Genomic DNA, 23,938 nt, shown 5'->3' on the forward strand with positions numbered 1-23,938 from the left:
AACCTTTTCTGTTGGTGCAAAGCAGGCTGGAACCTGTGTCTTCCAGTATTTCTCCATTTTAGGTGACTCTTACAACTCCTTCTTCATGGGTTTCTACTTCATGTTATTGCTTCACATCATTCCCTTTAGAGACCTTAGGCCAAAGAACATTTAGAGACAGTCAGTGTAAAGATCACAAGGAAATACCTGCTCTTTCCCTTTGGAGAGAGAACCCCTGGAGTAAGAAATATTTGTTTCCAAGTTAGATGCTGGTGGGGGCTCATGCCTGTAATCCTTGCTACTCAGGGAGGCTGACATCTGAGGACGGTGGTTTGAAGTCAGCCCAGGCAGGAAAGACTGTGAGACTCCCATTTCCAGGAAATCAACAAAAGAAGAAAGAGTGAAAGAAAAAGAAACAAAAACACGAGAAGGGGTATCAATGTGTGAGAAGTAATGTACCTTCTATCTGGTGAATATAACCGTAACCCCTCTATAAATTAAAATAAAAAATAAGGGGAAAAAGAATGATCAGATGTGAAATGGTTTTAACACTAAATAAAAAATTTATTATCAAAAAAAGAAAAAGAAACAATGAAAGAAGGAAGGAGGAAGGAAAGAAATAAGAAGGGAGGAAGAGGAGCTGTGGATCAAGTGGTAGTTTTGACCCCAAAAACGCTCAGGAAGAACTGAGATCAAGCCCCATCCCAATACTGGCACAATAAAGCATTTGGGAAAATTTATTAGTATTGGCATCTACCTGCCTATCTGTTTTCCCTCCTGACATTCACCAAGACCAGAGCTTCTTGAAAACAGTGCCAATCTCTGAGCCAAGGGACATGCAGAAGCCACAGAGGAGGTAACTGATAAAATTTGCAGAAAGAAACAAATGTTAAGAAACACATAATTTAGAGGAAATCTATTTCAACCAGAGGACAACATTTCAGGATATAAACAAGTCATCGGTGCTTACCTGCTAGAAAGTAAATAACGCATGCAACGTTTTTAAGTTTTATTTTTGTGCTTGGCCTGGTTTTGAAATCAGAGCCTAGGCTGGTTGTGGCTGGTTGTTAATCATTTGTACTGTAACAGAACCCCCACAAGACCAGTCATGAGCAAACAGATTGTCAGACTACTATATGGCACCTCTGATCATGTCTGAATGGCACCTGTGATTTGAGACTATTTCATTTATTCATACCTTTCTGCCCCAGGTCCCCAGTTATCCCATATAATCTTACGCAAATACACATTCCAGGAAGGCCTGACTCTGTCGTTTAGTAAATTTAATCTCCTTATTTTGATGTTCAAATACAATGAAAAATTTTAAAAAATAGCAGCAGAAAAGACCAACAAAATGGCAAACCCTCTGTATGAAGGCTTTGTAATGAGTATTAAAACCATTAAAAAAAAGCTCAATCAGGCACCTAGGTTTTAAGTTTAAACCCCAGTTCCAGTACACATGTATACACATGCACAGACTGATAGACACATACACACAGAAATCCACCTATCCTAAAGTGTTTCATGATAATAACATATGTGGTTTTCTATTCTCCCTCATGGGAAGAAAATGTAGTCATATAGATTTTCTTTGTGGGCTATGGGACTTGAAGTGGCCTGGCAGTGTCCCTGAGCTCTTCAGCTCAAGGCTACTACACTACCATTGAACTAAGTCCCACTTCCTATTTTCTAGAGGTTAATTGGCAATAAGAGTCTCAGGAATTTTGTGCCGGGGCTGGCTTTAAACCTTGATCCTCAGATCTCAGCCTCCTGAGTAGCTAGGAAAGATTTATTTTTTAATTGCCTGTTCCAGGAAAGAATTTATCTCAGTGTGTGGCACTGGAAGGCCTAGGTAAAGATTAAATTTTATCATCATCATCATCATCGTCATCATCATCATCATCATTTTGAGTATGGGGTGTAGTCATGACAGAGCTCTTGCAATCGGCTCTGGGTGAAAAGATTCTTTGATGACTTGGAACAAGTATGGAAAAAAACAGAACAGTAATTGGAGTCCTTATGCCATTACTGTCAGATTAAACATCTTAGTGCTATAAGGTAAACTCTGCCTCCTGGTGACCGTCCTGGGCCCTCAGCATGGTGACCAAGCCAGGTCACTACCGTCCCTCCTCCATCCAGGTATCCAGTAGCACTTACTGGGCTGCACTTGTTCTTGCTGGGAGAAGACCAAAGGACACCCAGTTGTTTTCTCCCCTGCTTGGTGTGAGATGCTCAGCTCCGTGCTCAGTGCTGGCAGGAAGTCAGGACCACACAGGAAATCTTCTGGTTCTGCTGGTGAGCCTGGTAGAAGGACACACTGCCAACACTGCCACACACACCATGGGTCTCCAAGGAGCTACTTGTAGGGCGGAGAAGCAGAATGGATTCTTATACCAGGTGACCTGGAAGCTCAATGCTCAGAGCTGCTCATTAGTCAAGTTGGTCCATGCATTCTAATCCCCATGGAGAAAGAAAGGTAGAGAATTAATTGCTAGGACAGGTCTGGCCCTCTTTATCTCAGGAAGAAACCAAATTGTCCTCTATTGATTTCTAAGTTGATTTTTATAAAATTCAGACATTATATATTTTTAATTTGGTGGTATTCTGTGGTTTGAATTCAAAGCCTAGGTGTTACCACTGAACATTTTTGCTCAAGGCTTTTGTTTTATCACTTAAGTCAGATTTCCACTTTCTGAATTTGGGGGATTAATTGGAGATAAAGACCTCCCAGATTTTCCTGTCTGTGCTGGATTTGAACTGTGATCCTCAGATCTCAGCCTCCTGAAGAACTAGGATTATAGGTATGAGGCACTGGCAGAAAGCACTGATGATTTTTTTTCAATTAACATGTAATTATTTTAAAATTTAAAAAATTTAGCCTTGTATTATCTTTCAACAGTTGTACAAAGGGGTGTCGGAATTAAGTATGGTCACTATGAAAACGATGCATCTTTTTTTTAACATTTAATTCCACAAGTTAGCTTATGAGTACAGTGCATTTGACTCTTGTCATCCCCTCCATCATTCTTCTCTGCAATTATCCTCATGTCACTTCCCCCCATCCTGAGGTAGCTAATTATATAATACATATATATGATACATATATGCACATTGAGTATTGTCATTGTATATGTTTACTTCACTTTTTAAAAAATGAAGTAAACACATACAATGTGTTTTGAACTCAGGGCTTCAGCATTGTTCCTGAACATTTTTGCTCAAGGCTAGCATTCTGTCACTGGCTTTTCCTTGGGTAATTGGAGATGAGAATGTCACAGAGGAGATGAGACCCTCATAGACTTTTCCTGCCTGGGCTGGCTTTAAACTGTGATCCTCAGATCTTCACCCCTTATGTAACTAGGATCACAGACGTGAGCCACACCACTCTTGGTTGTCATTGAGCATTTTAGCTGGGGTAGTTTCTGACCCATTAAGTTAGATGTGGAATATATGCAGTTTATTTTACAGGAAGAATGAAATGCAAGTTCCATTTTTCCCCCTCCTTTGCAATGTATCACTCAAAGAAGAACTTCAAATCTCTTCTTCTTTGCACCTGCGCTGGAGTTATAAATCACGTGTGCCATTAATGAATGCTTTTCATTGTTTGAACAATCTAGGTCCTCTCTCTTATATTTTGCCAGTCCTGGGGATTGAGCTCAGCACCTGGGCACTGTCCTTGGCCACTTTTTGCTCAAGGTTAGTGCTCTAACACTTGAGTCCCAGCTCCACTTCTGGCCTTTTCTATGTCTATGGTACCGAAGAATCAAACTCAAAATTTCATACATGCTAGGCAAGCACTCTACCACTAGACTACACTTCCTGCCCTTGGTTCTGCTTGATGCTAGTTCCAACCAAGGGAAGCTCCTCCTCTCTTCTTCCTGAAGGATAGAATGTAGCCTCACCAGAAATCACATGCCCCAAACTGCAATTGTCAATCACATGTCAGTCACCTCACTGTGAGTCTGCAAAATGACCCCAGTCTCTGAGGTCACTCCCACCACTGCTGCCGAAACACCTCCTCCTTAGCTTTTCTCATGTCATCTCTCTCAGCCACTAATTCCCTCTCTGGACACCTATCTCTGGTGCAGACTGATGATTTTATTCTCACCATCAAATCTCTTTGGCGCAACCTACACATTGGATACTGAAACTCGGGAGGGGAGAGTGTGAGCAGTCTGGAGGATGGTGAGGGAGGACTCCTTGTGGATGGGGAGGGAAGTATCCATGAGAATACCTCTCCTTTCCCGGGTAAGGACATAGAGAGGAGGGGGCAGTAGATGGAAGGCATGCCAGTCCAGCCAAAGTGTCTCTGGCTGAGGATCAAATTCTCAATCCAGGCATCCCCACAAAACGAAGAGACTGTCCAAAAGGCACAAGAGATCCCTCAGGCATGGTGCCACATTGAACAAGAGAGACAGATGAACAGAAACGGGTACTTGTACACATTCTTTCAAACATTTATGCCAGAGGAGTTCAGGGTTAAATGAAAATTGTCAATGATACAGGTTGGTCACTATCTTTTGCCTTAATCCTGTTTGTGCCTGAGGATGCTTCTACACTATTGAAAACTTCAGTTTAGCCCCAAATTCTATTTTGGAATTTCATAGGGAAAATTGTGACATGTGCCTGCAGTTTCAAAGATGGCACTGAAGGGGAGGAATGGGGAAAATTGGATGATGTAAGGCTTTCTGAGTCAGGGGAGTGGCCATCTTGAATTTCTCGCTTCTCTGTCTTTGGGCTACAAGGACATTGTTCTCCTGGGATTTGAATGATGGTAACACTGGTTTTCTAACAAGGAGCTTTGGACATTGGGTCTGTAGGGACCCAGAGTCTGTAAAAGGTAAGCATGAGACAACTCAGCAGCCTTACCCTAGAGAGGAATCTGTATTGGAGTAATTGCTGACCAGGACTCTTAAGACAGCCAGTCTATGAATGCATCCTGCATTTGTATCTTCTATGCTCACTGTCCAGAAGAGACAGCCCCCAGATATCATTCTTTCCCGAAGCCGCCAGGTAACATGTGGTCTCTTTGTTACTACATTGGAAGTGAAGTCAGATGGAATTCAGACATCTGATTCTGTTTAATGAATTTTAGCTTTAATGTATTTTCTTCTGTATTCACCTCGAATGCATTTTGGTTATCACTGAACTATCTTCTCATTTTTCTTCACACAGCCCAAACTTTCCTTGTAATAATTTCACCACATGGATATTCATGTTTGCTTTTTGTGTGTTTGTGCTCACCTGGGTGCTTGAATGCAGGGCCTGGGTACTGTCCCTGAGGTTTTTCAGCTCAAAGGCTAGTGCTCTACCACTTGAACTACATCTCCATTTCTGGCTTTTTACTAGTTTACCGGAGATAAGAGTCATATGGACTTTCTTCGTGGGCTGATTTTGGACTGTGATTCTGAGTTCTCAGGATGCTGACTACTAAGTGTTACAGGCAGAAGTTACCAATACCCACCTCAAGTTGGCAATTTATCATACAGATATGGGTGCTTATTAATTGTGGATCTCTTTCTTCATTGTTTTTCCGTGACTGATATAACATATTGCTGCCAAGTGAGCAGTACACTGCCATATAAATTTACTGATGGGATAACAATGCACCAGTTAAAGTTCTGCTCTGAGTGCCTTCATTCCATTTGTTTCTCGTCATAAGTCACCCCCCAGGCTTCCTGTACCACTTAGTAAGGTACAACTGAGAAACAACACATTAGTTTGGAGACAGATGCCTCCTTGTTGCAAAATGATGATAGCAGTCAAGAAAATCAATTCATCCAACAAAATTTCCATTGAAGAAACAGAAAATTCAGTTTCCTATAGAGGTAAAAATATTTCCCCAGGCAGGCCTAGGTTATGTGTAGCATGTGTAAATGCAATAGGGAGTTTAAATAACACATATATACTTATACATGGAATATGTATCACATAAATGAAAAGGAATTGTGTTGTGCCATCTGGGAGCTTGAACTTAGGGCTAGGGTGATGTTTCTGATCTTTTTCCTCAAAGTTAGGGCATTGCCACATGAGCCAAAGTGATACTTCTGTCCTTTTGGTAGTATATTAGAGGTAAAAGCCTCGTGGACTTTCCTGGGAAAGCTGGCTTGGAATCACGATTTTCAGATCTCGGCCTTCTGAATGGTAGAATAACAGGCTCATAGCTACCAGTGCCCACTCCATATGTATTTTTTCAATAAAAAGATGAAACTTTTATCAATATGTATTTTTAACTATGTAAAGATTTGAAATTTTATGTCAAATATCACAGAAGTGAATCAAAATTAAGTCATGTGAGGTACCAGTGGCCAGACTGGAATCCTAGTTACTCAGGAGGCACAAATTTGAAGATCCAGGAAGGACCCATTACTCTAGAAGGCATATTTAATTAGTTTGCTCTTGATTTGTAAATTAATGTGAAAGTAGCAAATGATGCTTAAAAAACAATATTAATGGCTTATAGTTTGTTTTATGCTCAACACTGGGCAAAATGCATGTGACAGAGGTGGCATTTAATAAAAATTGTTTCCTAAAGTGAGACACAGTGATTGAGTAGAGAGGGAGTAGCTGATTAATTTTAATTCAAAAGGTGGATGAAGATTTCTTTTCATAATAGGTTCTCAAAACTCAGTATCCTTTGTTGTTTTTAGCTTCAGCAAAGGCAGCAGGTCCACAGAGCCAGGAGACATTAAGTAATAAATCTTGAGTTGGCACCTCCAAGTCTTACTTCTTCCATTACATTAAAAAAAAATAAATACATCTCCCACTTTTTGAATTTGCTGCTGCTACGGCTGAGCATAACATAATAAGTTACCTTTTACTCCATCTTTCCCCTCAGATTCATGTCTAAATGGAATTGATTAATCAAACAGATATTTTAGAATTCCTTCTCCTGGGACTCACAGACAACGCCGAACTCCAGCCCCTCATCTTCAGCCTCTTCCTGTCCATGTACCTGATCACTGTGCTTGGCAATCTGCTCATCATCCTGGCCATCAGCTCTGACCCCCACCTTCACACCCCCATGTACTTCTTCCTGTCCACCCTGTCCTTCAATGACATCTGTTTCATCACAGCCACCGTCCCCCAGATGCTGGTGAACATTCATACTCAGGACCAGAGCATCACCTATATGAAATGCCTCTGCCAAGTCTGTTCTGTATTGCTGTTTGGTAGCTTAGAAAATTGTCTCCTTGCAGTGATGGCTTGTGATCGCTACGTGGCCATCTGTCACCCGCTGAAATATCCCGCCATCATGAACCCCCATTTCTGTGTACTGTTGGTACTCATCTCTCTGCTCATGAGCACAGCCTATGCCCTGCTCCACACTCTGATGGTTTTCCGTCTGTCCTTCTGCACACACCTGGAAGTCCCCCACTTCTTCTGTGAGCTCGCTCAGATCCTCAAGTTGGCCTGCTCTGACACCCTTGCCAATAATCTCCTGATCTACACAGCGTCTAGTGTCTTCGCTGGGGTTCCTTTCTGCGGAATTATTGTCTCTTACGTACACATCATGTCTTCGGTCTTGAGGATGCCATCCTCGAGAGGAAAGTATAGAGTCTTTTCCACCTGTGGCTCACATCTATGCGTGGTTTCCTTGTTCTATGGGACAGGTTTTGGGGTGTATATCAGCTCTGCATTTGTGGAATCCCGGAGGAAGAATGCAGTTGCGTCTGTGATGTATTCTGTAGTGACACAGATGCTGAACCCCTTTATCTATAGTCTAAGGAACAGAGACATGAAAGAAGCCTTCAGGAAACTCAGTAACTGGATGGCTTTGGATCTGGGAGTCAAGAGTGGATTAAAATGAATAGAGATTTTGGTGAACCATCAACCTGTCCTGCCAAACCAAAATGGTGTAAACACTGAAACTTATTTTAAATTTGCTTTTGGTTAAATGAGGTCATGTTTGATGTGTCATTCTCAAATAATACTTTTTTCTTCTCCATTTGCCCAGAAAGAAGAGACTGAGACAGAGGTTGTAATTTTAGCCTGAAAATTTTGTGCTGTAGTGTTAGCCAAAAGGTTATTGACAAGATAGTGATCATGACATAGTAAGTAAAGCTGTGGTTCTATTTAAGAATGGTTCCTGGCTGGGAGTTTGGCCTAGTGGTAGAGTGCTTTCCTAGCATGCATGAAGACCTGGGTTCAATTCCTCGGTATGACATACATTGGAAAAAGCAAGAAATGATGCTGTGGTTCAAGTGGTAGAGCTCTAGCCTTGAGAAAGCCCAAGGATAGTTCCCAGGCCCTGAGTTCAAGGCCCAGGATTGGCAATACCATATATAAAGGCTACAATCTAACATGTCTATTTATATGTTTATTGCTGCAGGTCATTCCATTTATCATTCTCTCCCATTTCAAATGCCCGTCACTAGACTCATTTCAGGATTTCCTCTTCCTTTGTCACATGGGTGCATTGAGTATCTGGGCTCTATTTGTCCTTGATTTCATTCTTTTTTGTTTTGAGGGGTTTTTTTTTGCCAGTATTGGGATTTGAACTCAGGACCTGACCACTGTACTTGGGCATTCTCAAGGTTAGCACTCTACCACTTGAGCCAAACTACCACTTCCAGCTTTTTCTGTGTATGTGGTACAAGGAATCAAACTCAAGGCTTTGTACATGCTAAGAGAGCAGTCTTACCATTAGGCAGTAATACCGGGCCCCTTGGTTTCATCTTAAACTCATGTGAATTGCATTCTGTGGTTCTTTTACTCTGAGGATACTTAATATTAATAAAAATAAATGCTTGTGTGAAATTGAAAAAAAAGAATGTCTTTTGTATGAAGATATATGGGGAGGTGTCAGCTAATCTAAGTTGTATTTCTTCCCTTGTCACCCAACAAAATATAGTCTCCATGGTTTCTCTCATTTGTCATAATTAGTATATACCAGAAGGTAGTCCTAACAGAGGTTCACATAGGACCAAATAAAATAATGCTAATTGAAAAATGGTACAGAAGAGCCAGTCACTAATGTTTCCTACTGTAATCTTAAGTATTGAGGAGGTTGAGGTGTACTGGGTGAGAGAGAAAGCTGGCACAGGTGACGCATGCCTGTACCTCTAGCTACTCAGGAGGCTGAGATCTGAGGATCACAGTTTAAAGTCAGCCTGGTCAGAAAAGTCCATATGAGTCTCTTATCTTTAATTTACTGCAAGAAGCCAGTAGTGGAGCTATGGCTTGAGTCATAGAATGCTAACAAAACAGCTCCTAAACAGTGTCCATTTCCTGAGTGAAGTTGCCACAGCCTAGCTGACAAAGAAGTTAAAAAAAATGTTGGGTATGGTAGAGTGTAGCTGTAAATCTTATCTCTGGCAGAAGCCGAATTAGATCATCATCTTGCAAGGTCCATGCTAGGAAATTGAAAGAATTTACCTAAAAGAGGCGAAGCAAGAATAGGATTAGAAGCAGTTCCCTAGATACAGAGCATTGGCTTAAATAACGCAGAATATAAAGCCAAGTATATCATCATGCAGGGAAGAAGGAAGGAAGGAATGAAGGAAGGAAGGGAGGAAGGAAGGAAGGAGTAGAGGAAATAAAGAATGCAAAGGAAAGGGTAGCAAAGAGAAATGAAGAAAGGATAAAGGAAGAGATTCCAAAATGACTTTTTGAATATTCTTTGGAATAGTTCCAATATTCTTGTTTGGAAAATGACTAAAGTTTAATGTGAAATTTATGTATCATGATTCAGGTGAGCCACAGGTCCAATTGACTTTATTTCTGTTGCCTCAGGAAATCCACAGGTACAAGCAGATTCATTTATAATGACTTGTCAAATTACACACAAAGCCAATTACAAAGTCACAAAAAATAGGTTATCATAGCCTACACTGGAGAAGGAAATGAAGAGAGGTACCAGGATGGTATCCTTTGCTCTGTGAATATATTTGGCTATCTTCAGTCACACAAGTTCACAGAATGCCTTCCTTCCTCAAACATACTAGTTATGTCCACGCAGTCATTTTTCTGTAGATCATTCACTCTGTAATGGCTGAGAGATGAACATGACACCTGAAAAATCACAGTGACACAGAATCACCAATGGGAAAAAGCAGTCACATCACTAAGACCCATAAGATGATAATTGGGTCCTAGGCCATGAGAACATTCACTGCTTGCCACTAAAAGAAGAACCAAAGACTGAATGGAAAATCAGACCCTTTCTGTGCTTCAAACCACAAAGTAATGGAGAAGGGTATTTTGAGCAAGCAAGGAAAAACAAACAGAATAAAGAAGAGGAAAGAATTGTGGGAGGAAAAAGAAATCTCGAGGAGAAAGAACTATGGTTACCCACTGATGGCTTGTCTGTAACCCTAGGAACTTAGAAAACTGAAATCTAGAGGATTATGGTTCAAAGTCAACCCAAGCAGGAAAGTAAGGACGAAAAAGAAAAAGAAGGAAGGAAGGCAGAAAGAAAGAAAAAGGAAGGAAGGAGGGTTGAAAGAAGTAACAGTGAAGGCAGAAAATGAAAGAAGAGGAAAAAAGAAAATTGGTTGGTAACATCATGGTGACAAGGAAACAAAGATACGGCGTTTTCCCATGCTCTGTTTGAGGTCACTTCATCAGTGACCTAACTTCCTTCCTCTCACAAGACCCCATTTTCCAAAGGTTCCACCACCTGTGTAGATTGCTACAGATAGTAGAGCAACTCTTAAAAATACAGACTTCGGGACACATTGAAAATCCAAACTATAAAGCGATGTTCACATATGAAATGTCGACATCGTCGTTGTCGTCATCATCGTTGTTGTCATCATCGTCCTCATCATCATCATCATCAATACTATCAAACATTTTAAGTATGCTTCCAATTCTAAGTGCTTGGTTTTGCAGACTTTCCTGATCTACAAACCAAAACGAGAGGACCTAAGTATATATATTAGACTGTTATTCTCAGCAGCCTCTGAAGGGCTATTTTGATGTCCCTGTTCCTCAAACTGTACACAAAGGGGTTCAGCATGGGAGTGACCACTGTGTACATCACTGAGGCCACTGTCACCTTCCCAGGGGGGTCTGCAAACACAGAGCTGCAGTACCCCCCGATGGCTGTCCCATAAAACAAGCACACGATGGACAGGTGAGAGCCACAGGTGGAGAAGGCTTTGTGTTTCCCACTGGCTGATGGGACTCTGAGGACAGAGGAAACAATGCGAGCATAAGAGTACAGGATGCCTGAGACAGGGAGCCCACCAAAGACTGCAGCATAGAGAAAGACGAATATGTCTGTAGTGGATGTGTAATCACAGGCCAGCTTCAGGAGCTGAGGAGGGTCACAGAAGAAATTGGGAATTTCTACATCAGTGCAGAAGGTAAATTGGGACACCATCAAACAATGGGCCAGGGAGCCAAAAGGACTGATGGACAATGAAAGAAGGACCAACGTGCCACAGAATCTTGGATTCATAATGATGGGGTAGTGGAGAGGGTGACAGATGGCCACCAAGCGGTCATAGGCCATCACGGTCAGGAGTAGACTGTCCAAGCAGCCGAACAAAACAAAAAAGGCCATCTGAGTCAGGCAGCCAGCGTAGCTGATGGATTTGTTGTGAGTCTGCAGGTTCGCCAGCATCTTAAGTACAGTGCTGCTGTTGAATCCAATGTCAGTCGAGGCGAGATTGGAGAGGAAGAAGTACATGGGGGTGTGGAGGTGGGGGTCAGTGCTGATGGCCAGGATGATGAGCAGATTTCCAAGCACAGTGATCAGGTAGATGGACAGGAAGAGCCCAAAGAGGATGGACTGCAGGTCTGGATCCTCTGAGAGGCCCAGGAGGGAAAATTCCAAGACCCATGTTAAGTTCTGGGCCTCCATGTGGCTAGGGAACCTTTTGAAAAAAAAAATGGTAGATTATTGGTTCAAGTAACGGAGTGTACATGTAAGCAGGTAATTGCTTGTGTTTTGCATTCATGTACCTAAAAAAATCTACTCAGAGAATGTGTATAGAGTTTATCATTTCCCTGTGTGTGTATTTAATCATTCAGTGTGTTTACTTATAGATTTATAGGCATATGTGTATTTGAACACATATAATAGTATTTTATGAAAAGAATTCCAAGAAGAGGAAACAAGTGATTCTTTCAGTTGGTGGTGCTGTTTCTGTTTGTTTTTGTTTTTTTTTTTTCATCTTGTTTGTTTGTATTTGGGAGGGTGATAGGGGGCCTAGAAAAGGTGGAACAAAGTGTAAAGAAATACCACAGCATTACTTGTTAGACTCTATGTGGAAAAAGAACTTTACATCTTGTCGGTGAGTACCAGAGGGAAAAGTCAGCGGACAGTGAACCAGTGAGCAACGGGGAGATGTGGTTCAAAAGAACAGATGAATGGTGGGAAGAGAGGAATGAAATAAAGAAAGGAAGGGAAGGAGGGTAGAAGAAAGAAAAGGAGAGGGAGAAAGGAAAAGGGAGGAAGACAGGAAAGGCAATAAGGGAGGAAAGGAGAAGTGGAAGAATGGTAAGGTGGGTGGGAAAGAAGGAGAGAGGGAGGGAAGGAGTGATGAACGATGAAAGGATGGAAGGAAAGAAGGGAAGAAAGGGAGGAAAGGAGAAAAAGAGGAAGAGTGGGGAGGAAGGCAGGAAGGAGACAGTGAAAATGAATGGATGTGAGGCAGGGTCTTGGAGAGTACTGTGGTTCTTTAGAGCCTCTCAACATATGACAGGCATCTCCTACTACATATGCATTTAGAGCTGGGGTTTGTAGACACCAAAATGGGAGAAAAATTGCCGGGGCCTACCGGCAGCAAATTGGGGTTCCTGAAATAGGGGGCAGGGACTGGAAAAAATAGAAGAGAGACAAACACATCGGGTCCGGGAGGTCTGCAGCCCAGGCAAAAACTGCCGCCCCGTTTATTCTCAACTCAAAGCTTATATCCCTTCTTGAGGCCAGGGCACTGCCAGGTGTTACATCCAGATGGTTAATCAGGGAACTGTTGGGGGTTACATTCATATGGTAAATCTCACATCAATTGAACAGGAGAAGGCCAAAAAACAATAAGACAATCAAGCAATTATCTGATGTAAATCAAAGTACAGTTTGATTCCACTCTTGCTCCCAACACAAAATAAGGAAACTTTTGCTGTAATGTTTTCCTGCATGTGGGCAATCATTCTATTGATGCAACACAGACTGGAACCAAATCCTTGTGTCTTCCAGGATTTCTCCATTCTGCCTGCGTATCACCACTCCTTTTTGCTTGGGTTTCTATGCCATGTTATTGCTTTTACATCATTCCTTTTAGAGACTTTATGGCAAAGAACACTTTGAGACAGGCAGTGTAGAGAACATAAGAAGATATCTGCTCTCTTCCTTTGGAGGGAATCCATGGATTAAGAAATATTTGTTTCCAAGCTGGATGCTGGTGGGGCTCATACCTTGTAATCCTTGCTTGTCAGGAGGCTGAGATCTGACAATGGTGGTTTGAAGTCATTCTGGGCAGGAAGGACTGTGAAACTCAAAATTTCTAATGATCCAACAAAAGAAGAAAGAGAAGGAAGAAAAAGAGGGAGGGACAGAGGAAAGGAGGAGAGAAAGAAGGAAGGAAAGAAGGGAGGGAGTGAAGGAGGGAGGAGGGAAGGGAGGAATGAAGGAAAGAGAGAAAACATGGGAGCCATGGGGGAAGTGGTAGAGCACAAGCTTTTAGAAAAAATCTCAGGGACAGTGCCCTTAGATCAAGTACTGGTGCACGCATGCGTAGACACACACACACACACACACACACACACACACACACACACATAACGGGGGCAAAAGGCTGATTGGCACTTTATCTGTCCTCCATTTCTGCCATGAGCCAAGACCAGACAACTAGGGGAAAAACTGCCAATCTCTGAGACAAGGAAATTGCAGATCCCCAGGAGGGGTAATTGATAAAATCTACAGAAAGACACAAATATTTAGAGACAATTTTGAGGACAATCTATTCAAACACGAGGAGAAATTTTCAGAATCCAAACAAGTCACTGGTGCCCACCTTTCAGAAAGTAAATACAGCATGGGACATTTTTTATTTTAATTTTGTTCATGGGGGAGCTGGTATTTGTACTTGGGGCCTAGATGCTGTGTTTGAGCTCTTATTGTTCAAGGCTGGCATTCTACCACTTGCTCTACAGTTCCACTTCTAGCTTCTTGATGCTTAAATGGAGAAAAGATTCTCAAAGACTTTCCTGCGTAGGCTGGCTAACGCCATGGTCCTCAGACCTCAGCCAGATTAGCTATGTTTACAGGCATAAGCCACCATGGCTTCGTTGTCAATGATTTTATTTGCAACAAAACCTCTATCAGTCCTAAGAAAACAGAACACCCAGTGACACCTCTGATCATGTCTGAACAGCATTTGTGACTTGGAACTATTTCATCTATGCCTACCTTTCCACCACTGGTCCCCAGTTATCCCATATAACTTAAGGCAAACACACATAGCAGGAGGATGGTAGGAAATGGACTAAAATGCTGTTTACCCATGGCCTGACTCTGCCATTAATAAGATCACCTAGCTCTGACATTCAAAAAGCAAGAAAAAAAAATAGCTGTAGAGAACAACAGCCACAGTTGTGATGATACTGGCAATGAAATAATAAAAACAAAGCTTTTAGCAATCTAGGGAAACATAAACATGCAGATATTAATGGAAGGGTAGGCCAACCTTGTTAGCATATGAATGACAATGTCTAAAGTATGCTTTCCAATTCTTTGAATGTTTTGTGTTTAGTCAGATGCTGTGTCATAACTTTTTTTCCACTGGAGCTCAGTATAGTTGGAACTAGCAGAGACAACTGAGATGACCACACAAAGAACTTGTTCATGGTGCCACAGGTACCTCAGGCTGCAGTAAATTTCAAAATGGAATCCTGGGCCTTTGTGCTATAACCAAGGGTTTTGTTCAATGCTTCACTAAATGTTAGAAGTTTTTAAAGCAGAGGCTAGAGTTTGTAATCAAATTTCCTAAGGCATATGATCTATCTATCTATCTATCTATCTATCTATCTATCTATCTATCTTTTTTCTGTTGTCTGACTCAGAGTAACACCCAGCAGAGATCACTCAGGATGGAATCACAATGTGAACATGATCATGAATAGCAGAGGGAAAATCTCGGGGTGATGGGAAGAGACACATGTGCTCTGAACTAGCCCAGTGGCAACATTCTCTGTGGCTCCACTTGCAGTACCAGCCCTGCTTCCTGCAGCTGCTACAGCCAGGACACCCACACAGCTCTTCAGTTGTATAGGGAACACCCAAAGGGAAAGACACGGGGACAGAAATCAGGTTGGGTTGGTAGGAAAAACAGGTACTCTGTGGGGGATGGAGGAGTCTTGCTGTCTAGATTCAAACCTGACTACATCTACTGACTCTCAGAGCAATAATACCACATTACATAAAAGCATCAATTCTCACCTGGCCACTGCGAGTCCATGCATGGGGTCCTAGCCACTAAGGGGTCTGATGAGAAGACTGTGGTTCAAAGCTAACCCAAGCAGCTAAGTCCCATGTGTTCTTTTTTTTGCCAGTTGTGGGCTTGAGCTCAGGGTCTGTCCTTGGACTTTCTCAAGGCTAGAGCTCTAGCACTTGAGCCTCATCACCACTTCCGGCTTTTTCTATATATGTGGTACCAAGGAATTGAACCCGGCTCTTCGTGCATGCTAGGCAAGCACTTTAACTACTAGGCCAAACTCCCGGCCTCCCATGGGTTCTTATCTTCATTTAACCAGCAAGGAGCTTGAAGTGGAGCTTCAAGTGGCAGAATGCCATCCTTGAATAAGAAAGCTCAGGGATAAGAGAAGGGATTGCACTGTCCAAAAAGAAAGGTACTCTTTTGTTTTGCCTGTCTTGGGCCTTGAACTCAGGGCCTGAACACTGTCCTTGGGCTTTCTCAAGGCTAGAATTCTACCACTTGAATCACAGCACCACTTCCAGCTTTTTTCTATGTGTGTGGTATCGAGGAATCAAACCTGGGTCTTCGTGTATGCTAGGCAAGCACTCTACCACTAGGCCAAACTCCTGGCCAAGAATGTACTCTTTACCTGACACATGCAGCAACTTCAATCCCTTTGTACATAACCTTTATAGTAACCATAAAACATGTACAAAGAAACTCAGGGACAGTGCCCAGGGCTTAAGATGTAGCTCTAGGACTGGCATACACACACACACACACACACACACACACACACACACACACACACTTTATCCTATCCTAATATGTGTCATGTTGATGAAGTGTGTGTGTTTTCTTTATCATGGAGAAAAGTTGTAGTGACAGGGTTTTTCTTTTTTTTAAATCAGCCACTCCATGAAGAAAGTAAGCCTTGAGTCTGGGACATGGAAGGCCTATTAAAGATTTATTACATCATGGTTAATCATCATCACCACCACCATCATCATGATTTTCAGGGGTGAAGACATGATAGCGTCCTGCATCCTTCTCTGGTGGCACAGATTCTTTGATTACATGCAACAAGTGCAGGAGGCAAACAGAACATGAGTAACAGTACTCATGCCATTATTAAAATCAGAATTAAAGGTCCCAGGGTTGTGAGGTAAACTTTGCCTCCTGGTCAAACCTCCCATCCAGCTACCCCCGCTGGGCTCTCAGATTGGTGGACAAGCCAGATCACCATCCTCCCTTGTCCATCCAGGTATCTCATAGCAACTTACTGGACTATACTGAATCCTTGCTGGGAGGAGATTGCAGGACACTTCGTCTATTTCTCCCCTGCTTCCTGTGAGATTCTCAGCTCTGTGCATAGGTCTGACAAGAAGACGGGAGGATAAGGGAATCCTCTGTTTCTGATGGTGATCCTGGCAGGACACACTGCCACATACAACATGGAGCTCCAAGGAGCTAGTGGTAGGGCGGGAATACAGAATGGGTTCATTATCATCTGACCTGGAAGCTCAATGCCCGGCTTTGCTCATTAATCAAGCTGGTCCCTGGATTCTAATTGCTAAGGACTGGCTAATCCCCATGGAGAAGAAAAGGGAGAGGATTAATTGCTAGGACTGAACTGACCTTCTTCACCTTTGGAAAAAGGCCAGTTGTCATCTTCTGCCTTCAAAGTTTGAGAGATTTAATGAAATTCAGACACGAACTCTTTTTTTTTGTGGGGGAGGTGTCCTGGGCTTTGAACTCAAAGCCTAGGTGCTGTCCCTGAACTTCTGTTGCTCAAGGTTCATGCCCTGCTCTTTCAGTCAAATCTCCACTTCCAGCTTTTGGGTGATTATAGATAAGGAGCTCATGGACTGTCCTGGCTGTGCTGGCCTTGAACTGCCATCCTCAGATTTCTGCCTCCTGAGTAACTAAGATTAGAGATGTGAGCTATTGATACCCAGCATCAATATTTTTTCAATTTCTAGATTCCTGAAACAATCACCCCTCTGTACCACGATATATTAGGATCTAGCTAAGTTTTCTCCTTGTGTATAACCAATTCTGCCAGCATCATTTGTTGAAGAAGTCCTTCTTTCATCCTTTATTAAATGTCAGGTGACTCTAAGTCTGTAGGATCATTTTTGGGTCTTCTATTTTGTTCCATTGCGTACTTGGATTTGGTGTGTTTATGACATTTTGGGGCCAATAGTAAGCAGTTTTTAGTACTATGGCTTTGTAATAGAGCTCAAAATTTGGCTGCTTTTGATTTCTGTACCTTCTGTCCTGTGTGCAAGTTTCTCTGTTCTGGGGAGGGTCTCGCAGGAGTTTTTGGCTGGGCTGGCTTTGAACTACCCTCCTCAGATCTCAGCATCCTGATTTACTAGAGTCTTAGGAGTGAGCCATTTACCCATAGCACTAATTTTCTGAAGTAAAAAACAAGTTTGAAAGTTGAAACATTTTATTACCTTTCATTAGTTTTACAATGGGGTTCATTTCAGTATGGCATCTACTAAAAAAAAAAAATATATATATATATATATATTTGCCTGACCTGGAGCAGGACCTGATCTCTGTCCTTGGGCTCTAGAGCCCTACCCCTTGAGCCACAGCACCACTTCTGGCTTTTTTCTATGTATATGGTATTGAGGAATCGAACCCAGGTCTTCATGCATACAAGGCAAGCAAGCACTTTACCACTAGGCCAAACTCCCAGCCCATAAAAAAATGATGTAATTGTCGATCTTTCAATCGACAATTTTTGCAAATTATGATAGTAGGAAGGCAGAACCCAATCTGCACAAATGAGGCTAGGTATCCAGCTTCTTAACCTTTCCCCAGGCTAGCCCTATGGGCTATCACCCACACTCCTCAGCTGCTTGCTGACCAAAAACAGCAGGATCTCTCAGTCAGACATGGAATCCCAGGACATGAGATGTGTGTGTTGTGGTGTGTGGTATGGCTCAACTGCTATGATCTATGGGTTATTTGTATCTTAAGGGTATTCTTGAATTGCAATATTTGCAACTTATGTTTTTTGAAGTGAGGATAAAATCGTATTGTAGTTCAAGAAACATTAAAGATGTTAAATCCCTTGCCTTTAAATTGCTCTGAGTTTCATTATAGATCCTGTGAGGTGTGCAAAGTCAGGCTTGCAGGTGGAAGTGGACTCTGGGTATTGTGGTTCCTTCTTGGTGGAATTGAGTTCTTTGGCTTCAGGCTGAGGGAATTACAGTGTCTTCTCAGAGAGCTGAGACAGCACATTGAGAACTCAGGTTCAGCAATGTCAAAGGACAGAAATAGCAAGAACTAATCTTAACAAAGTTAAAACAGGGTTAGGGGCAGGGATCTCGAGATAGAGAATATGCATCATAAGAATATGACCCGGGATTTAAATCCAAGTACAATCTTTCTGAGTAGAAAGGAAGGAAGGAAAGAAGGAAAGAATGAACACAAGAGAAAAAAAGAAAGGGAAAAGAAAGGAAAGAGAAGAGAAGAGAAAAGAGAAGAGGATGAGCTTCTATTATAAAATGGCATGTATTTTCTTTGGAATATGGTTCTCTTTGGAAAAGGAAATAAGGAAAAAAGAAATTTATGATGATTCAGGCAACCCCCAAGCACAATTACAGCCACACATTAACTGAAAATTGGCCATCAAAGCCTACAGGAAAAGGAAACAAATTGGGGGTTGTGGCTCACACCTGTAATCCTCGCTACTCAGGAGGCTGTGGTCTGAGGATTGAGGTTCAAAGTCAGCCCTGGACACTAAAGACTGTGAGATTCTTATCTCCAGTGAGCCACTTGAAAACTGGAAGTGGTGCTGTGGCTCAAGGTTAGGATAGTAGCCTTGAGCTGAACAGCTCAGGGACAGCACCCAGGCTCAGAATTCAAGCCCCACAACCACCACCACCGCCAACAACAACAAAAAACAAAAAAAGGAAAGAAAAAGAAAAGGAAACAGAGGAACCACAATACCACAATGATGAACTTCTCTCTCTGAGCACATTTAGCCATCTTCAGTAACACAATTTCACACAACACATTCACTCCTCAAGTGACTCATGGATCAAGAAAAGAAAATAGAGTTTCAATTATCTCCATAAAGACAACGCTCCACAGATCATTCAATTGGTACTTGAAAAGGTAAAAGTTATAACCAAGAGGACACAGTGACATAGAACCATCAATGGGAAAAAGCAACTGGGCCACTAAATGTCATTAGGAGACAAATGACAATCACTGCCCACTGGTGAAAGAATGACAAAAGGCTGAATGAAAAAATCAGACCCTTTCTGTGCCTCAAACTACAATGTAATAGAAAATGATGTTTAGAGCAAAAAAAGGAAAAATAAACAGCATAGAGAACAGAAAATACATGTTCTGGGATGAAAAAAAAAACAGAGCAGAAAGAGCTCTGGTTGAACACCAGTGGCTCAGCTTGTAATCCTAGCTACTGAAATGACTGAAATCTAGGGAATGATAGTTCAAAGCCAATCCAAGAGGAAAAGCAAAGAAGAGGTAACAAAGAAAAAGAAGGAAAAAAGGAAGGAAGGGCCACGAGTTTGGCCTAGTGGTAGAGTGCTTGCTTAGCATGCATGAAGACCGGGGTTTGGTTCTTCAGTACCACATACACAGAAAAAGCCAGAAGTGGTGCTGTGGCTCAAGTGGTAGAGCTCTAGACTTGAGAAAGCCCAAGGACAGTGCTTAGACCCTGAGTTCAAACCCAGAACTGGAAAAAAATAAATAAAAATAGGAAGGAAAAAGAAAAAAAGAGGAGGCTGATAAAATCACAGTGACGGAAACAAAAGGAGAAAGAAGAGACAGAGTTTCACCATTTTCTTTTTGAGGTCACTCCACCAATGTCCTAACTTCCTGTCATAAGGCAACATCTTCAAAAGCTTCACTACCTCAGCATAAAGCTACAGACTAAATACCTAGTCTTGAAGTAGGCTTTGAGAAACATTCAAGATCCAAACTACAGAAGTTCTGAAATGAAGCAACATTCACATGTAAAACATCACCATCATCATCACTATCATCATCATCATCATCATCATCACCATCACCATCAAAAGTACAGAAACTAACAAGCATGCTTCCAATTCTAAGTGCTTGGTTTTGCCCAATTTTCTGATCCACAAATCCAACCAAGATGGCCCACGTATATATATATATATATTAGGCAGTCATTCTCAGCAGCCTCCAAAGAGCTCTCTTGATGTCCCTGTTCCTCAAACTGTAGACAAAGGGATTCAGCATGGGGGTGATCATGGTGTACCCCAAAGAGGTCACCATCATCTTCCTGGGGGTGTGAGAGATAGAAGAACTGCAGTAGGCGCCTATGGCTGTCCCATAAAACAAGCTCACGACAGACAGGTGAGAGCCACAGGTGGAGAAGGCTTTGTATTTCCCGCTGGCGGATGGGATGTTCAGAATGGAGGAAATAATACGAGCATAAGAATAAATGATGCCTGAGACTGGAAGACCACCAAAGACTGCAGCAAAGAGGAAGAGGAGCAGATTGTTGTTTGGCACATAATCACAGGCAAACTTAAGGAGCTGAGGAAGGTCACAGAAGAAACTGGGGATTTCTGCATCCATGCAAAAGTTAAATTGTGACACCATCAAGCAGTGGGCCAGGGAATCTAAGAGACCAGTGCACAGTGACAACAGAACCAAGAGGCCACAGAGCCTGGAATGCATGATGAATAAGTAATGCAGAGGGTGACAGATTGCTACAAAGCGGTCATAAGCCATCACTGCCAGTAATTGACCGTCCAGACCACCAAAAAAGGAAAAAAAGGCCACCTGCATTAGGCAGCCAGTGGAGCTGATGGATTTGCTGTGAGTCTGGAGGTTTAGCAGCATCTTGGGCACAGTGCTGCTGCTGAAGCCAAGGTCAGCCAAGGAGAGGATGGAGAGGAAGAAGTACATGGGGGTATGGAGGTGGGGATCAGAGGTGACAGCCAGGATGATGAGCAGATTTCCGAGCACAGTGATCAGGTACATGGACAGGAAGAGCCCAAAGAGGATGGACTGCAGGTTTGGATCATCTGAAAGGCCCAGGAGGAAGAATTCTATGACAGCTGAAGAATTCTGTGGTTCCATGTGGCCAAGTCACCTTGAAGAAAGACAGGACTGTTGAAGGAAATGATTGAGTTATTAGAGGCAAGCCAGAATATATATGTTGCTTTCAAGGAATACCAAACAAACTATTTAGATTTGCACAGTGAACATATTTGAACATATTTAATTGTGTCCTTCAAACTTTCACAAAGTGGAAGGAGTCATTTGGTGCCTTAGCTCTTTTTAAAAAAATATTTCATATTTTGCATTGTAATAGTGATGTACAGTTGGTTACAGTTACTTAAGTCAGTAACAAATACATTTCTTTTTGAACAGTGTCATTGCCTCTCTTATTTTCTCCCAGTTTTCCCCTCTAAACTCTCTTCGTCTTAAGTTGTATAGCTCTTTTTAAGAAATGGAACTCAACTGAACACTGTATTCAAAATAAACTATATAACTTGGAGTGAAGGGGAGGGAAAAACTGGGTGAGAGTTTGGGAAAGAAATTTACACTTTACCTGACGTATGTAGCTATAATTCCTCTACAATGACTTTTTTTTGCTAGTCCTGGGCTTGAGCTCAGGGCCTGAGCACTGTCCTTGGGCTTTCTCAAGGCTAGAGTTCTACCACTTGAGCCTCAGCACCACTTCCAGCTTTTTTCTATGTATGTGGTACCGAGGAATCGAACCCAGGTCTTTGTGCATGCTAGGCAAGCACTCTACCACTAGGCCAAACTCCCAGCTAGAATGACTTTCTATAATAATTAGATTTTTAAAAAGTAGAGCTGAGTGCTGGTGGTTTATGCCTGTATTCCTAGCTAATCAGGAAGGTGAGATCTGAGGACTGGAGTTTGAGGTCAACCCAGTCAGGAAAGTCTGTAGGAGTCTTATCTTCAGTTAACCATGAGAAAACTGGGAGTGGCACTGTGATTCAAAAAAGAAAACTAGCCTTGAGCAAAAAGGCTCAGGGACAGTGTCCAGGCCCTGAGCTCAAGCCCCATGATTGGCCAAAAAAAGGTATACATATATATATATATATTCTCTCTATATATTCTCTCTATTCCATCTATCTATCTATCTATCTATCTATCTATCTATCTATCTATCTATCTATCATCTATCTATCTATCTATTTATCTATCTATCTATCTATCGATCTATCTATCTGTATTTATAATCCATAGCCAGGCACCAGTGGCTCAGCCTGTAATAGGAGGCTGAGATCTGAGTATTACAGTTCAAAGCCAGACCACGCAGAGAAGTTCATGAGAATGAGACTTGTATCTTCAATTAATCACCCCAAAGAAAATTCGAGCAAATAGCTCAGGGACAACACCCAAATCATGTCTCTGCCCTCTCAAAATTGTGATGATGATGGTGTTAAACATTTTCCTCATCCTTCTAAGTCCCAGACTCTCAGCTCACTTTCCTCATGGAGTTGACAAATTTAAATCTATGTTACATCATTTGTCCATGATAAAGGCAAAGAGGATAGGGGTGTGTGTGTGTGTGTGTGTGTGTGTGTGTGTGTGTGTGTGTGTTTGTGTACTGGACCTGGGGTTTGAATTCAGGGCCTAGACCCTAAGTTTACTCTACCACTTGAGCCATAATTCCACTACTGGATTTTTGGCAGTTAAATGAAGAGTCTCATGGACTTTCCTAAGCTGGCTTCATTCAGTCATCTTTAGATCTCAGCCTCATGAGTAACCAAGACCTGAGAAACAGACTGTCAGACCCCTTGATGACACTTCTGAGCACATATGAACAACACCTGTGACTTTGGGGTATTTCATCTATGCCAATCTTTCCACCTCCAGTCCTCGATTATCCCCTATAACCTGACAAATATATGAATCAGGAACATGGAAGGAAATTGGAATGTTGTGTACCCATGGCTTGGCGTTGCCATTTAATAAAATCTCTCATCTCCGACATTCAAAAACAGTTAAAAATTTTAAATAGCTGCAGGAAAGTACTACAAAACATTAATAGTAATAATACTGGCAATAAAAGAATAAAAAATAAGCCTTCATTAATCTAAGATAACCTATGACAGGAGATGTGACGTGAAGTATTAATAACAACAATGTCTCAAATTTACATTTTGAATTCTCTTCATCTATCACATTTAGTCTCATACTGTGCCATGATTTTTTTTTCCATCTGGAGCACAGTGCAGTTGGAATAAGCAGAGACAACTCAGATGTTGGCACAGAGAATATGCTAGGGACCCCTGGGTGACACAGATAACAGAAACATTCAAAATGGAATCCTGGGCCTTTAAACTCCAACCAAAGGACTTCATGTTTCACCCAACTTCAGAAGTTCAAAAGCAGAGGGCTAGATTTGTACTCCAATATCTTTTTTTTTTTTGCCAGTCTTGGGTTTAAGCTCAGGGCCTGGATTTTCTCAAGGCTAGAACTCTACCACTTGAGCCTCAGCACCACTGGGGGCTTTTTTCTAGGTATGTGGTACCGAGGAAGAAAACCTGTGTCTTTGTACATGCTAGGCAAGCACTCTACCACTCGGCCAA

General features: G+C 42.0%; 3 protein-coding genes across 3 annotated transcripts; 1 reads left to right on the forward strand and 2 right to left on the reverse strand.

The window, feature by feature from the left end:
* The first annotated feature begins 6,823 nt into the window (after positions 1–6,823).
* On the forward strand, positions 6,824–7,789 carry LOC150068869 (olfactory receptor 7G1-like). The gene has a single exon (XM_090329372.1). It carries the CDS (start codon positions 6,830–6,832, stop codon positions 7,787–7,789), a length of 960 nt encoding a protein of 319 aa, XP_090185498.1. The 5' UTR covers positions 6,824–6,829.
* A 3,072-nt stretch (positions 7,790–10,861) lies between these two features.
* On the reverse strand, positions 10,862–12,370 carry LOC150068870 (olfactory receptor 7E24-like). The gene is made up of 2 exons (XM_090342076.1): positions 12,355–12,370; positions 10,862–11,820 (listed from the first exon to the last, which is right to left on the reverse strand). The coding sequence occupies exon 2, from the start codon at positions 11,789–11,791 to the stop codon at positions 10,862–10,864; it is 930 nt and encodes a 309-aa protein (XP_090198202.1). The 5' UTR covers positions 11,792–11,820; positions 12,355–12,370.
* Positions 12,371–20,519: 8,149 nt separating this feature from the next.
* Positions 20,520–21,449, reverse strand: LOC150068871 (olfactory receptor 7E178-like). The gene has a single exon (XM_090329376.1). The coding sequence runs from the start codon at positions 21,447–21,449 to the stop codon at positions 20,520–20,522; it is 930 nt and encodes a 309-aa protein (XP_090185502.1).
* Positions 21,450–23,938: the final 2,489 nt, after the last annotated feature.

The sequence above is a fragment of the Megascapheus bottae genome, chromosome 1 (assembly GCF_031878675.1).
Source record: "Megascapheus bottae isolate mThoBot1 chromosome 1, mThoBot2.hap1, whole genome shotgun sequence".
NCBI lineage: Eukaryota > Metazoa > Chordata > Mammalia > Rodentia > Geomyidae > Megascapheus > Megascapheus bottae.

Excerpts from the sequence above, each read along its gene's own strand:
- LOC150068870 (XM_090342076.1), bottom strand. The coding sequence starts at position 11,791 with ATGGAGGCCCAGAACTTAACATGGGTCTTGGAATTTTCCCTCCTGGGC.
- LOC150068869 (XM_090329372.1), top strand. The coding sequence starts at position 6,830 with ATGGAATTGATTAATCAAACAGATATTTTAGAATTCCTTCTCCTGGGA.
- LOC150068871 (XM_090329376.1), bottom strand. The coding sequence starts at position 21,449 with ATGGAACCACAGAATTCTTCAGCTGTCATAGAATTCTTCCTCCTGGGC.